Raw genomic sequence first — 14,626 nt, 5'->3', positions numbered from 1 at the left:
GTAAAAATAAGGTTGCACCATTTTTTCATTTACAGCAATGCACTGTAAAAACAGCTGTCATGTATAACTGAACTAAAACTATTTTTGGAGTTTTCATTTACTAAAACTATACTGTAAAAAAATAAAACCTTGATTTTAGGGTAAAAAACTAAAGCTCAGTTGACAAAATTTTACCATACCATTTATGGTGGGGTTTTTTACACCAAATTATTGTAAATTGAAAAAAATGGTAAGACTAATATTTTTACTGTAAAATTCTAATTTTTTATCATAAAATCTTGTCGCCGGAAAGTTAACAAGGTTTTAGTATACTGTAGTTTTAGATAACATCTTGAAAACAGTATTAGTGTTAGTCTTTTAAAATATTTTTAATTTGGTCAGAAGGTGTTGAAAATTGAGATAAAGGTTGACAAGTTGAATCAAGTGTTGCAATTCATAGAACAACAATTTAATGTGTTAGAATAACAACCAGATTCACGACCAGATTGATAGCTATAGCCTAGACTTTCCCACAGATGGAAATACAATGCTGCCGTGCTGTTGAGCAGAAACCCTTTATCTCCATATTTCATCATATATTTTTTCATGATTTGATGCACTACTTCATCAAACAGTGTCACACAATTGTTGTGAAAACAACAGATTCACAAGTTTAACACAAAATGTTGACAAAATACTACCATGTTAAGAAAACTTTTAAATAAGCAAGATAAAAGGAGGTTTTGATAAGATATTAATCCTATGCCCGGCACCCACTCTGTACTTAAAAGGGCTGTTTGCAACTTGCTCACAGTTTCATTTTTCAAACCAAAAAAAAACACAGCTGGCTATCTTAGTAGTCTTATGTTAGAATTAGTAATTTAAAAGAACATAATTAAAGCCCTCTAAACATGAAATAACAGCCTTTACACTTGTTTCACTTTTTAAGACTATAAAATGGAACCCATTACCTCCCTGCTTGGCACTCAGCATCAAGGGTTGGAATTGGAGGTTAAATCACCAAATGATTCCCGAGCGCGGCCACTGCTGCTGCTCACTGCTCCCCTCACCTCCCAGGGGGTGAACACGGGCATGGGTCAAATGCAGAGGATAATTTCACCACACCATCTTTGGGACTTCAGTGTGTTCTGCTGCAGATTCCAGTACTCACTGGCACTGGTAGTCCGGAGGGTCCTACAAGCGTCATTGCTATGCCAGTCACCCGGCCACTACAACATGACTACTACGTGGAAATACTTTATCACATTGTGGGTAATTCCTCTAAGTTATAACTGGGCTTTCATGTGCTCAAACCACAGGTGTAAGTTGTTCTGCAAGAACATGGTCAACTTGATAGTCGCAACTGCGACCATTAGCCGTGTTGTTAGCATTCAATGTTGTTAGCACTGCGTGTCCCGAGTTATCATTTCATATCGCTCACGTCAAAGGCTCACCAATGTCACATGGAGCTGATGATGTTGTAGATGAATAGGAGGTCTGTGATTTGTAAATCGTTCAATGAGGGGTTCGTAAACTCAGGGTCCACTGTAACCTCCAGTAAAAGCTTGAGTTTGTTGCCTTTGATTAGACATCACCCATGACGTCACTCTTTCTGCTTAGGATTCAACCAATCGTTGTGCAGCAGTGAGCCGTACTTCACTTGCAGAAATGGGAAGTGCATTCCACTGAGCCTGGTGTGTGACGACAAGGACATTGACAACTGCGGGGATGGAAGTGATCTGGAACAAAATCTGACGACGAGGTGCAAAGGTCAGTGAGGCGATGTGTTGGCACCTTTTTATCTTATTTATCCTGCAAGAACAACATTTCGGATTATGTACTTGACAATATATGCCCTCCATCAGCAGGTCGGCTTCTACCTCCAGAGCCAGCAACGCCAATAGCAACCCCACCGCCATCTTTGGTAAATCCCCCCACAGCGCCATCGCCCACACAGTTGAACTGTGGCATGGCAGACAGCCCTCCGAGTTCTGCGTCAGTGCCAGGTAGGTCATTTTTTTTTCACCATTTATTTTATCCTTCTGTGTGATGCAATCATAGTCACATATATTGTAAGTAATAGTAGTAATAGTGTCAATGTATTTTAAGTAATGTAATAGTAGTCATATTGTACAGTATTGGAAGTATGTAGATATTGTGCAAGTCTTCTAAGTAATAGTTGTATAGATTTTGTATTGTATTGTAAGTAATGATAATAGTAGTGATATTGTACAGTATTTGAAGTATATAGTGGTGATATTGTACAGGTCTTGCAAGTAATAGTAATATTAGCGATATTATAAAGTGTTGTAAGTAGTGTTGTCCCGATACCAATATTTTGGTACCGGTACCAAAATTATTTCGATACTTTTTGGTACTTTTCTGTACTTTTCTAAATAAAGGGGACCACGAAATATTGCATTATTGGCTTTATTTTAACAGAAAATCTTACGGTACATTAAACATGTTTCTTATTGCAAGTTTATCCTTAAATAAAATAGTGAACATACAAGACAACTTGTCTTTTATTAGTACGTAAGCAAACAAACGCTCCTAATTTAGCTGCTGACATATGCAGTAACATATTGTGTCATTTTCTATTATATTATTTTGTCAAAATTATTAAAGACAAGCGGTATAAAATTAATTATTAATCTACTTGTTCATTTACTGTTAATATCTGCTTACTTTCTCTTTTAACACTTCTGTTAAAACGTAATAATCACTTATTCTTCTGTTGTTTGGATACTTTACATTAGTTTTGGATGATACCACAAATTTGGGTATCAATCCGATACCAAGTCGTTACAGGATCAGACATTGGTCATATTCAAAGTCCTCATGTGTCCAGGGACATATTTACTGAGTTTATAAACATAATATACATTTTAAAAAACGAAAGAAGATGTTGTGATGCCAAAAAATATTGACGCAATCATAGTAGTATCGACTAGATATGCTACTGTACTTGGTATCATTACAGTGGATGTCAGGTCCTGCAGGGATGATACTTGTAAGAAACTTCATTATTTGTTGCCATGGAGGTGAGGATTAGTAATTTAGAAGTAGCTAAAACACTGCAGACTGCGGCTGGACTTTAGCCGCTAGCTAGCTAGCCATGTCTTAAAGCACCTCTTCCTGAGAGCGTTTCAGTGTTATAACTTCAACTTTATCTTTAGTTTTTAAGCCAAAATGCTTCCGTTCTCCCTTTTCTGTCTATACACTGTGTCTGCTTGTAAGTACTCCGTGGTTGTGCACTACCGAACACGCTCGTCTGCTCGTAAACCAGCAATGACACGACGTGACGACGACGGAGCGCGGGGTGGGGAGTGGCGGACCCGTACTTTTCAGAGGCGGTATAGTACCGAATATGAATCATTAGTATTGCGGTACTATACAAATACCGGTATACCGTACAACCTTAGTTATATGTAATGTAGTAGTAGTGAATTATATTGTGCAAGTCTTCTAAGTGGTAGTAGTGATATTGTACAAGTAACGTCTCATAAGAAATAGTTGTAGTAGTGGTAATATTGTTGAAGTAGTTTTGTCATCAAATAGTAGTACAGCAGTTATACTGTACATTGTTTTCTATTCTTTTTGGTTTTACTGCAATAATTATGTCAATCAGTTGTGGATTTTAGTTCCTATTTTTGAATATATTACTTCGTTATTGTTTGATTTATAATATTGTATAATTATTAATATCAGTATTTATAACTATTTAAATTACTGGTCTGTTAAACTTGAATGTCACAAAATTCAGTAAAAATAAATGGGCATTGGTTCATTTTTAACACAAATTATTATGTTTTCTATTTATTAAGTACTGTTTCAAAAGTGCTGATTTAGTACCAAAACATTACCAATCTCTAGTAAATGTGTGGGTATTGTTAACTTGGGGTATTCTTAAATATCAGTTAAAAAAAAAAAGATTACTAATGTCCGGTGTACAGTATAGTCAATAAAAAGTATATCGTATTTTTCGGACTATAAGTCGCTCCGGAGTATAAGTCGCACCGGCCGAAAATGCATAATAAAGAAGGGAAAAAAACATATATAAGTCGCACTGGACTATAAGTCGCATTTTTGGGGGAAATTTATTTGGTAAAACCCAACAGCAAGAATAGACATTTGAAAGGCAATTTGAAATAGATAAAGAATAGTGAACAACAGGCTGAATAAGTGTACGTTATATGACGCATAAATAACCAACTGAGAACGTGCCTGGTATGTTAACGTAACATATTATGGTAAGAGTCATTTAAATAACTATAACATATAGAACATGCTATACGTTTACCAAACAATCTGTCACTCCTGATCGCTAAATCCCATGAAATGTTATACGTCTAGTCTCTTACGTGAATGAGCTAAATAATATTATTTGATATTTTACGGTAATGTGTTAATAATTTCACACATAAGTCGCTCCTGAGTATAAGTCGCACCCCTGGCCAAACTATGAAAAAACTGTGACTTATAGTCCGAAAAATACGGTACATAAAATGCACGATGGGATACAGAACAGTATGGTCATGTACAACTGTGTATTTTTGACTTATTGTTTCCTCTTAATAAAACAAATGAGCACCTGTGAATGGTTACATGTTTGCCTAGCAGCTGTCGGCTTTGTGGACAAATGAACAAAAGTTCTCATTGTGCTGAAAAGTTGTTTGATGACGGGACATAAAAGCAATGGAGGTGGCCATTGAGCTGTTAATTTATCTGTAAAGACTCGTAAAGCAATAAAAAGGCTTCCAGCAACAAAGAGTAGCCTTTCAGTGCTCTGTCTGTATTCCAAAATGAGAGAGCAAATAGAAACAGTCTGAGTCGTCCTTTCAGCCCACTAGAAGAGTCACGGCCAGGTTGCGAGTAAGAAAAAACAATCTATTCCTCCTGCCTGGCGACTAAACCAAGAGAGGAAATATCAGCAGTATTGTTACAATGCTCACTCTAAAGACAAGCACATGTGAAATGATTTTTAATGAATGACATGGCGCTTGATATGAAATATCATCGCAAACTTATCCCTAGCCCCTTCCTTTTCTGTGACTGATAAGAATATAATGGCAAAATCCCCTTGACATTTTCTCTGTCACCCGTGGCAAGCAGCATTAGTGCTGGTCTTGTAAGCAATTGCCCTGTCTTCCCTAGTTGGAGACGTGTCAGGAAGATTTGCAAATGTATCTTTGAAATTATGTTTAAACTGTTATTTTGCAGTATAATAAAATATTGAAAAATGTATATCTCATTGTGAAAGTCTCTCTATGCGGGTAGGGTTCTCCTGAGGCAATTGGATCTTCTCGAGCCCGGGTAGCAGCTTTGAACAAGTCTTTTCATATACATTCGTGTGCAGGACTTTTCAGTCTTGTGTGCTCGTGGTCTGCTCTCATCCGCCCTTCTCGCTCATGGCCGCGGCCCCTGCTGATAAAGGGGACAGGTGATTAGATAATTAGCCCCAGCTGGGCAATCTACTCACCTGTCAGCTGGGCTTCGAAGCCAGGCAATACACACTCCATTCCCGCAGGAGGCGCGCCGACCACGCCCCCCTCCACACTCATGAATTTGTTTAATTTACAACAAAAGCATAAAATATTTTGTAGTGTTGGGGGTTCAAAAAAAATTCAGCTTAGTTCAGTCACACTTTTCTAGCAGATCTATTTCTCAGATTTAACACACTTTTCTTAGATTTCAATTTTTTATCTCAGATTTAACTCACTTTTCTCAGATTTCACAAATTTTCTGTAACGACCGGGTCGCATCGTGGTGCGAGGTGTTCTCCCAAGGATGCAGACGGCTCGGACACAGCTTGCAGGTAGGAAAATTATTTATTCAGGAACTAAATCAGACAGGAAAAAACAAAAACGACTAGCGTGGGAGCTAGCAAGCAAAATAATATAGCATGAAAGCTAGCAGGAATCGAAGAAGTCGTTACTTGTTGCATATAAGCAAATTAGGCAGCCAGGCAGAGTGCTGCCCGGGCGAAGACTAAATAGCCCTCTGATTAGCGCTCGGGCAACAGGTGCGCGTCCCAAACGCTAACCAGAGGCAGGTGAGCAAAATCTGCCGTCATGGCAACAGAAACAAACACACGTGACACTAAAATGTAAACAAGCTGTGATCCGAGCAGCGGATCCTAACAGTACCCCCCCCTAAAAGGACAGATTCCAGATGTCCCTTGAAAACAAAAAAAACAACTGGAACCCAAAAAAAACAAGCAATAGTTCACGAGTCAAGGGCGGGCGGGGGGAGGACTTGGTGGTGGGTCGCCAGGCCATGTGTCCCCGAATCCACCGGGGACGAGTCAAGTGGCGGCGGCGAATGGAACGCCGAGGCGGGCGACCACGGAAAGGCCACATTCGTGGCCGCTGAGAAGGTGGGCGTGAGTGGCGCCAGAAGTTCAGCAGCCTCTGAGTCCTGCAACAAAGTCTTGGATGTCGCTGCTGTTTGCGCCACTGGCGTCCATTACCTGACCTCTGAGAGAGCTGCTTGCGCAGCCGGACCACTCGAGGTCGCTGAGACGTCGCCGTGGAAGCGGTAGGTGTCGACGTCGCCGTGGCAGCCGGAGGAGTCGACGTCGCCGTGGCAGCCGGAGGAGTCGACGTCGCTGTCGTGGCAGCCGGAGTCGCCGCTGTCGTGGCAGCAGGAGTCGCTGTCGTGGCAGCCGGAGTCGCTGTCGTGGCAGCCGGAGTCGCTGTCGTGGCAGCCGGAGTCGCTGTCGTGGCAGCCGGAGTCGCTGCCTTGGCAGCCGGAGTCGCTGTCGTGGCAGCCGGAGTCGCTGTCGTGGCAGCAGGAGTCGCTGTCGTGGCAGCAGGAGTCGCTGTCGTGGCAGCAGGAGTCGCTGTCGTGGCAGCCGGAGTCGCTGTCGTGGCAGCCGGAGTCGCTGTCGTGGCAGCCGGAGTCGCTGTCGTGGCAGCCGGAGTCGCTGTCGTGGCAGCCGGAGTCGCTGTCGTGGCAGCCGGAGTCGCTGTCGTGGCAGCCGGAGTCGCTGTCGTGGCAGCAGGAGTCGCTGTCGTGGCAGCAGGAGTCGCTGTCGTGGCAGCCGGAGTCGCTGTCGTGGCAGCCGGAGTCGCTGTCGTGGCAGCCGGTGCTGGTGCGAGAACCAGTCGTGGTACAGGTGCTGGTGCGAGAACCAGCCGTGGTGCAGGTGCTGGTGCGAGAACCAGTCGTGGTGCAGGTACTGGTGCGAGAACCAGTCGTGGTGCAGGTACTGGTGCGAGAACCAGTCGTGGTGCAGGTACTGGTGCGAGAACCAGTCGTGGTGCAGGTACTGGTGCGAGAACCAGTCGTGGTGCAGGTACTGGTGCGGGAACCAGCCGTGGAGCAGGTACTGGTGTGGGAACCAGCCGAGGTGCAGGTACTGGTGTGGGAACCAGCCGAGGTGCAGGTACTGGAACCTGTGGTGGAGCTGGTGCTAGCCTTAGCCTTGGCGCTAGCTTAGGTGCAGGTGGCCTAGCTGGCGGTTGCGGCTTAGCAGGCCGAAAAACCGGTGGTGGCGGCCGGGCAGGAGGTTGTTGCTTGGCCCGCCGAAGGACAGGTGGCGGTGGCCGAGCAGGAGGTTGCGGCTTAGCACGCCGTTGTGCCACCCCACTCGCACAGCTCCCAGTACTAGCCCCCCCCTCAAAAAGCGGATCCCAGACGCGCTCCTTGCGGATTGGAACCGTCTTCAAGGGTGGGTGGAGGGAGGTCAGGGGGAGGGCAGAATCCTCTCCTCTAAATTGTCCAAAATGTCTATTGTCACCCCCCACTTGAGACTGGGACTGACTAGATTTAGTCCTTAAAAAAATGTCCTGATAATGTTTAATTGCAGAATTAAAGTCACTTGAAAATGGCTGGCAGGAAGAATTGACATAATGTCTAAAAAAGTCTTTGTCTATGACGTCATCCAAAATGGACGGGACAACATCATCAAGCGGCGTGTCATCAGGGGGTGCCGACAGAATGACGTCATAGCTGCAGTCCCAGTGATTAACAGACCTTAGAAGAGGGGAATCTTGGGCTGAACGTAGCTTGCTGTGTACCGGTGGAGGAGTTTGAGGGAGTGGCGCGTCTTGGCAGCGAAGTGAAGACCTCTTGGGTGGCTTCCGTCTTCGCTGACGCGTCCGGTGGTGCGGAGGTGTGGCGATGTCCTCGGGCCAAACGGAGTGGATTGGGACCTACTTTCCGTTAGGACCCCAGATCAGGTCCTGGCGCTCCGAGGGGGAATAGCGGAGAGTCTCCGCCTCCATTGCTCGCAACACCATCCACGCACCTTCGTCCATCTCCTCCGACGTGCTCGTTGCGGGAGAACTTCTTGCTGGCTGCCTACTGTAACGACCGGGTCGCATCGTGGTGCGAGGTGTTCTCCCAAGGATACAGACGGCTCGGACACAGCTTGCAGGTAGGAAAATTATTTATTCAGGAACTAAATCAGACAGGAAAAAACAAAAACGACTAGCGTGGGAGCTAGCAAGCAAAATAATATAGCATGAAAGCTAGCAGGAATCGAAGAAGTCGTTACTTGTTGCATATAAGCAAATTAGGCAGCCAGGCAGAGTGCTGCCCGGGCGAAGACTAAATAGCCCTCTGATTAGCGCTCGGGCAACAGGTGCGCGTCCCAAACGCTAACCAGAGGCAGGTGAGCAAAATCTGCCGTCATGGCAACAGAAACAAACACACGTGACACTAAAATGTAAACAAGCTGTGATCTGAGCAGCGGATCCTAACATTTTCCTCAGATTTAGATCATTTTCATCACATTTAATTTGAAATTAAATGTTGATTCTAAATGTTATATTTAAATGTTGAATCTAAACCTAAATCTTAAACAGAAATCTAATTAAATGTAAATTTAAATGTGAGCTCTAAATGTTAAATGTGAGTGCTATATGTTGAATCTAAACCTAAATCTTAAATGTAAATCTAAATGTGATCGCTAAATGTTAAATCTAAACCTAAATGTTAAACCTAAACCTAAAGCTTGAATCTAAACCTTATTGTTAAATTTAAACCTACATTTTTACGTTCAACGGGGGAAGGAGACGTAGGTAAAGTAAGTATAGCACAAGGCATATTTATTAACCTTGATGAGACAGTGGAGTGTGTATGCTATTATGTGTTTGGTGCAGGACTATGTGAAGCGTTTTACTAGGAAATGTTACCAGCAAGTGTTGTAGGTGCGTGTTGATCAGAATCAGGAAGTCCAATAGGGCGAGGCTGGTTGGGAAATCCGTGAGACATACGAAAGGTCCGGGGGCAGGAGAGCGGCGTCAGAGTCCGTGTCCAAGCGAGAGGTCGAGATCCGGGAAGGCAGTCAAGATCCAGGGGGGAGTCCAGGGAAGCGAGACGCACAGCTGGAATCCAGGGAGGCGGAGGAGATACTGCGGGACAAGGAAGATGAAAAGAGACAAATGAGCACAAGGGCGGAAGGATATGAGGGGCCGTTAGGGACATTATTCAGAATTACCTCTTACATACATTACTGAAATGCTCTCACATAAACAACTGAAATCTTTTTCTTTTATACACACTACTGAAACACTCTTATAAACACTACTGAAATGCTCTTACATACACTACTGAAATGCTCTCACATAAACAACTGAAATCTTTTTCTCTCACACACCCTACTGAAACACTCTTATAAACACTACTGAAATGCTCTTACATATACTACTGAAACACTCTTATAAACACTACTGAAACACTCTTATAAACACTACTGAAATACTCTTACATACACTACTGAAACACTCTTATAAACACTACTGAAATACTCTTACATACACTACTGAAACACTCTTACATACACTACTGAAACACTCTTATAAACACTACTGAAATACTCTTACATACACTACTGAAACACTCTTATAAACACTACTGAAACACTCTTATAAACACTACTGAAACATTCTTACATACACTACTGAAACACTCTTATAAACACTACTGAAATACTCTTACATACACTACTGAAACACTCTTATAAACACTACTGAAACACTCTTATAAACACTACTGAAACACTCTTATAAACACTACTGAAACATTCTTACATACACTACTGAAACACTCTTATAAACACTACTGAAATACTCTTACATACACTACTGAAACACTCTTATAAACACTACTGAAACACTCTTATAAACACTATTGAAACACTCTTATAAACACTACTGAAACATTCTTACATACACTACTGGAACACTCTTATAAACACTACTGAAATGTTTTTGTCTCACGCACACACACACCTGGAATTATTTTTCACTAGTATGTATAAACGGATTTCACCTGCGTGTGTGTGTACTTTTTACACGTGTGTGTAAGGGACAACAATTTCAGTAGTATGTGTGCAAAGATTTCAGTTATGTGTATGAGCGCATCTTACCATTGTGTATACGAGCATTTTACCACTAGGTGTAAGAGCATCTAACTAGTGTGTGTGAGCGATGTTGCATTCCGGTTCCGGTATAATCCCCGCCCCTTTTCAGACAAGTTTATTTTTATTTTTTAAAAGCCAAGTTGTGGACAAAATGTCTGCCGACAAGTAGCTTAACCGAGGTGGGAGCTCCACTTCATAATTTGAGGGCTTCAGCGGAGAATATAATAACACTTTCAATGCAACAAGGGTCGGACTGCCGCCATGGGTCTCTCCCGCAGGACGCGGCACCTGAGCGGCCACACAGCGGTGCCTTTCTCCTCCCGACAGCCGCAGCCTGGAGCACTCGTTCCATTGCGAGTTTGCACCGCACACATGCAACGTTTCAGTTCATGGACATCGGGGCAAAAGGAGGAAAAGGTAATTAGACATTATTTATTTCTAAATGATTTGTTGAATCACACGAAATGTAAGACAATATGGCATTGTAGTGAGCTACAATGGTAACATGTCGAAATGTGAGTCACGTCGTGTTACGTCAGTAGCTAATCATATACTAATGATAATGGATTGCATTTATTTAGCGCTTATCATCGACTAGATAAGGGGTCCCCAAACTACGGCCCGCGGGCCGGTTACGGCCCTCCAAAGTCCAACATCCGGCCCGCTGGGAAAAAATTTTTTTTTGTATTATTATTTTCAATCTGTCTTTTCTAATCTAATCCATTTTTTGGTGTTCCCTAGCCGCTCAGGCAAATCATATTGTCTACAAATGCATTTCCTTGTATGACGTATATTGTCTTAGCTGTTTTCATGTGATCTGATTGTTACATTCTTATTTCAGAGTAACCACACAGCTGCATGACCATTTCAACAAGGACGGAATAAACAACCTCTGGATTCATGGAACTTCTCAGCACACAAATATATTAAATAAATAAATAAATGATAAATGGGTTATACTTGTATAGCGCTTTTCTACCTTCAAGGTACTCAAAGCGCTTTGACAGTATTTCCACATTCACCCATTCACACACACATTCACACACTGATGGCGGGAGCTGCCCTGCAAGGCGCTAACCAGCACCCATCAGGAGCAAGGGTGAAGTGTCTTGCCCAAGGACACAACAGACGTGACTAGGATGGTAGAAGGTGGGGATTGAACCCCAGTAACCAGCAACACTCCGATTGCTGACACGGCCACTCTATGAATATTCAATACATTTCTCATAAACATATTAAATATCTTTTCTCAAAAAAGGTTCCCTATGCCTTATTATTTATATACTTTTCAATGCTTCTTGTAGTCAGACAATAGATATTGTTTGTCTAAAATTATAGTTTAAGTTAATGTGTTAATATTTACACCTAGCCCCTAACCTAAATACAATAATCATAAGACAAAAAAATTGTGTATCACAAGCGTTTGGGACAAGTTTGGGGAGATTTTGACAAAGTGTGTGTGGTGGTGGGGGCTGGATGACATTACTAGTCAGAACATAAAATAACTTAAAAACATCAACCGTAGAAACATAAATGTTCACAGCACAAACGTATTGCGGTGTTATTCTGATATTTGCAATAATAAAGTGGGCAACTTCATACAGGTCTGTATAACAGGTTCCTTATTTATTTATTTTTTACAAAATGTTTAAACAAAATGTTAATTTGCAGAATACACTGCACAAGTGAAGAAAACATTTTAACAAACCTTATTATTCCCATGTTGTCCACTGAATAAAGTGCAGAATTGAAGTGAAAATGTCTATTCCATAGTTGCCATCATTTTCAAGTGGGTTCACTTGTTGAAAAATGTTCATTGTTGTCTCATTAATGTTTACATCTATGTCTGGAATTACACACCGACAAGTATTGAAAGGATATGAATAATGAGACATAAGGAACCTTTCTGAGCCAAAAAAAGGTTGTTTTCAACACACTGTTGAAAATAATATTCACAATGTTTCTATGTGAAATTTATTGAATATTCCAATTAATATATTTGTGTACAAAGAAGTTCCATGAATCCAGAGGTTGTTTATTCCGTCCTTGTTGAAATGGTCATGCAGCTGTGTGGTGACTCTGAAATAAGAATGTAACAATCAGATCACATGAAAACAGCTAAGACAATATACGTCATACAGGGAAATGCATTTGTAGACAATATGATTTGCCTGAGCGGCTAGGGAACACCAAAAAATGGATTAGATTAGAAAAGACAGATTGAAAATAATAATACAAAACATTTTTTTTTCCCAGCGGGCCGGATGTTGGACTTTGGAGGGCCGTAACCGGCCCGCGGGCCGTAGTTTGGGGACCCCTTATCTAGTCGATGATAAGCGCTAAATAAATGCAATCCATTATCATTAGTATATGATTAGCTACTGACGTAACACGACGTGACTCACATTTCGACATGTTACCATTGTAGCTCACTACAATGCCATGTTGTCTTACATTTCGTGTGATTCAACAAATCATTTAGAAATAAATAATGTCTAATTACCTTTTCCTCCTTTTGCCCCGATGTCCATGAACTGAAACGTTTCATGTGTGCGGTGCAAACTCGCAATGGAACGAGTGCTCCAGGCTGCGGCTGTCGGGAGGAGAAAGGCACCGCTGTGTGGCCGCTCAGGTGCCGCGTCCTGCGGGAGAGACCCATGGCGGCAGTCCGACCCTTGTTGCATTGAAAGTGTTATTATATTCTCCGCTGAAGCCCTCAAATTATGAAGTGGAGCTCCCACCTCGGTTAAGCTACTTGTCGGCAGACATTTTGTCCACAACTTGGCTTTTAAAAAAATAAAAATAAACTTGTCTGAAAAGGGGCGGGGATTATACCGGAACCGGAATTCAACATCGCTCACACACACTAGTAAGATGCTCTTACACATAGTGGTAAAATGCTCGTATACACAATGGTAAGATGCGCTCATACACATAACTGAAATCTTTGCACACATACTACTGAAATTGTTGTCCCTTACACACACGTGTAAAAAGCACACACACACACAGGTGAAATCCGTTTATACATACTAGTGAAAAATAATTCCAGGTGTGTGTGTGTGTGTGTGTGTGTGCGTAAGACAAAAACATTTCAGTAGTGTTTATAAGAGTGTTCCAGTAGTGTATGTAAGAATGTTTCAGTAGTGTTTCTAAGAGTGTTTCAGTAGTATATGTAAGAGTATTTCAGTAGTATATGTAAGAGTGTTCCAGTAGTGTTTATAAGAGTGTTTCAGTAGTGTTTATAAGAGTGTTTCAGTAGTGTTTATAAGAGTATTTCAGTAGTGTATGTAAGAGTATTTCAGTAGTGTTTATAAGAGTGTTTCAGTAGTGTATGTAAGAGTGTTTCAGTAGTGTATGTAAGAGTGTTTCAGTAGTGTATGTAAGAGTATTTCAGTAGTGTTTATAAGAGTGTTTCAGTAGTGTTTATAAGAGTGTTTCAGTAGTGTATGTAAGAGTATTTCAGTAGTGTTTATAAGAGTGTTTCAGTAGTGTTTATAAGAGTGTTTCAGTAGTATATGTAAGAGCATTTCAGTAGTGTTTATAAGAGTGTTTCAGTAGGGTGTGTGAGAGAAAAAGATTTCAGTTGTTTATGTGAGAGCATTTCAGTAGTGTATGTAAGAGCATTTCAGTAGTGTTTATAAGAGTGTTTCAGTAGTGTGTATAAAAGAAAAAGATTTCAGTTGTTTATGTGAGAGCATTTCAGTAGTGTATGTAAGAGCATTTCAGTAGTGTTTATAAGAGTGTTTCAGTAGTGTGTATAAAAGAAAAAGATTTCAGTTGTTTATGTGAGAGCATTTCAGTAGTGTATGTAAGAGGTAATTCTGAATAATGTCCCTAACGGCCCCTCATAGAAGGACACTGACAGCAAGTACACAAGGAGAGGAGCCAGAGACGTGATAGCTTACTGTAAACAGAGAACTACGTTCTAGCACTGGATCTTAGGGCACGCTGGCTATTATGGCGTGGAGTCTCATCAAAGGCAGGTGTGTTGATCACTGATTGCACACAGCCGTGCAGGGGCGTGCTCAGCGGTGCGCTCAGCGGCGCGTGCTGAGGAATGAACGGCGGCATGCGCATGCGCCGTAACATAAATGTTGAATATAAATCTTAAATCTAAATGTGAGCGCAAAATGTTAAATCTAAACCTAAATGTTAAATCTAAATCTAAATGTGAGTGCTAAATGTTAAATTTAAACCTAAATGTTGAATCTAAACCTAAATCTTAAATCTAAATGTGAGCGCTAAATCTGTGTAAAGATAAATATTTATAGG

General features: G+C 41.7%; 1 protein-coding gene across 2 annotated transcripts in view; it reads left to right on the top strand.

The window, feature by feature from the left end:
- Window positions 1-14,626, top strand: part of LOC133653370 (low-density lipoprotein receptor class A domain-containing protein 2-like) — a 58,446-nt gene that overhangs the window by 28,303 nt on the left and 15,517 nt on the right. The window contains exons 3-4 of one of the 2 annotated variants that reach the window (XM_062052688.1): window positions 1,600-1,749; window positions 1,848-1,985. In XM_062052688.1, coding sequence (XP_061908672.1) covers window positions 1,600-1,749; window positions 1,848-1,985 — 288 coding nt within the window. Of the gene's footprint in view, window positions 1-1,599; window positions 1,750-1,844; window positions 1,986-14,626 lie in introns of both variants that reach the window. The other variant, XM_062052604.1, reaches the window with a different exon arrangement.

This window comes from Entelurus aequoreus, linkage group LG01 (genome assembly GCF_033978785.1).
Source record: "Entelurus aequoreus isolate RoL-2023_Sb linkage group LG01, RoL_Eaeq_v1.1, whole genome shotgun sequence".
In the NCBI taxonomy this organism is placed as follows: Eukaryota; Metazoa; Chordata; class Actinopteri; order Syngnathiformes; family Syngnathidae; genus Entelurus; species Entelurus aequoreus.
This window is presented reverse-complemented; position numbering and strand designations above follow the sequence as displayed.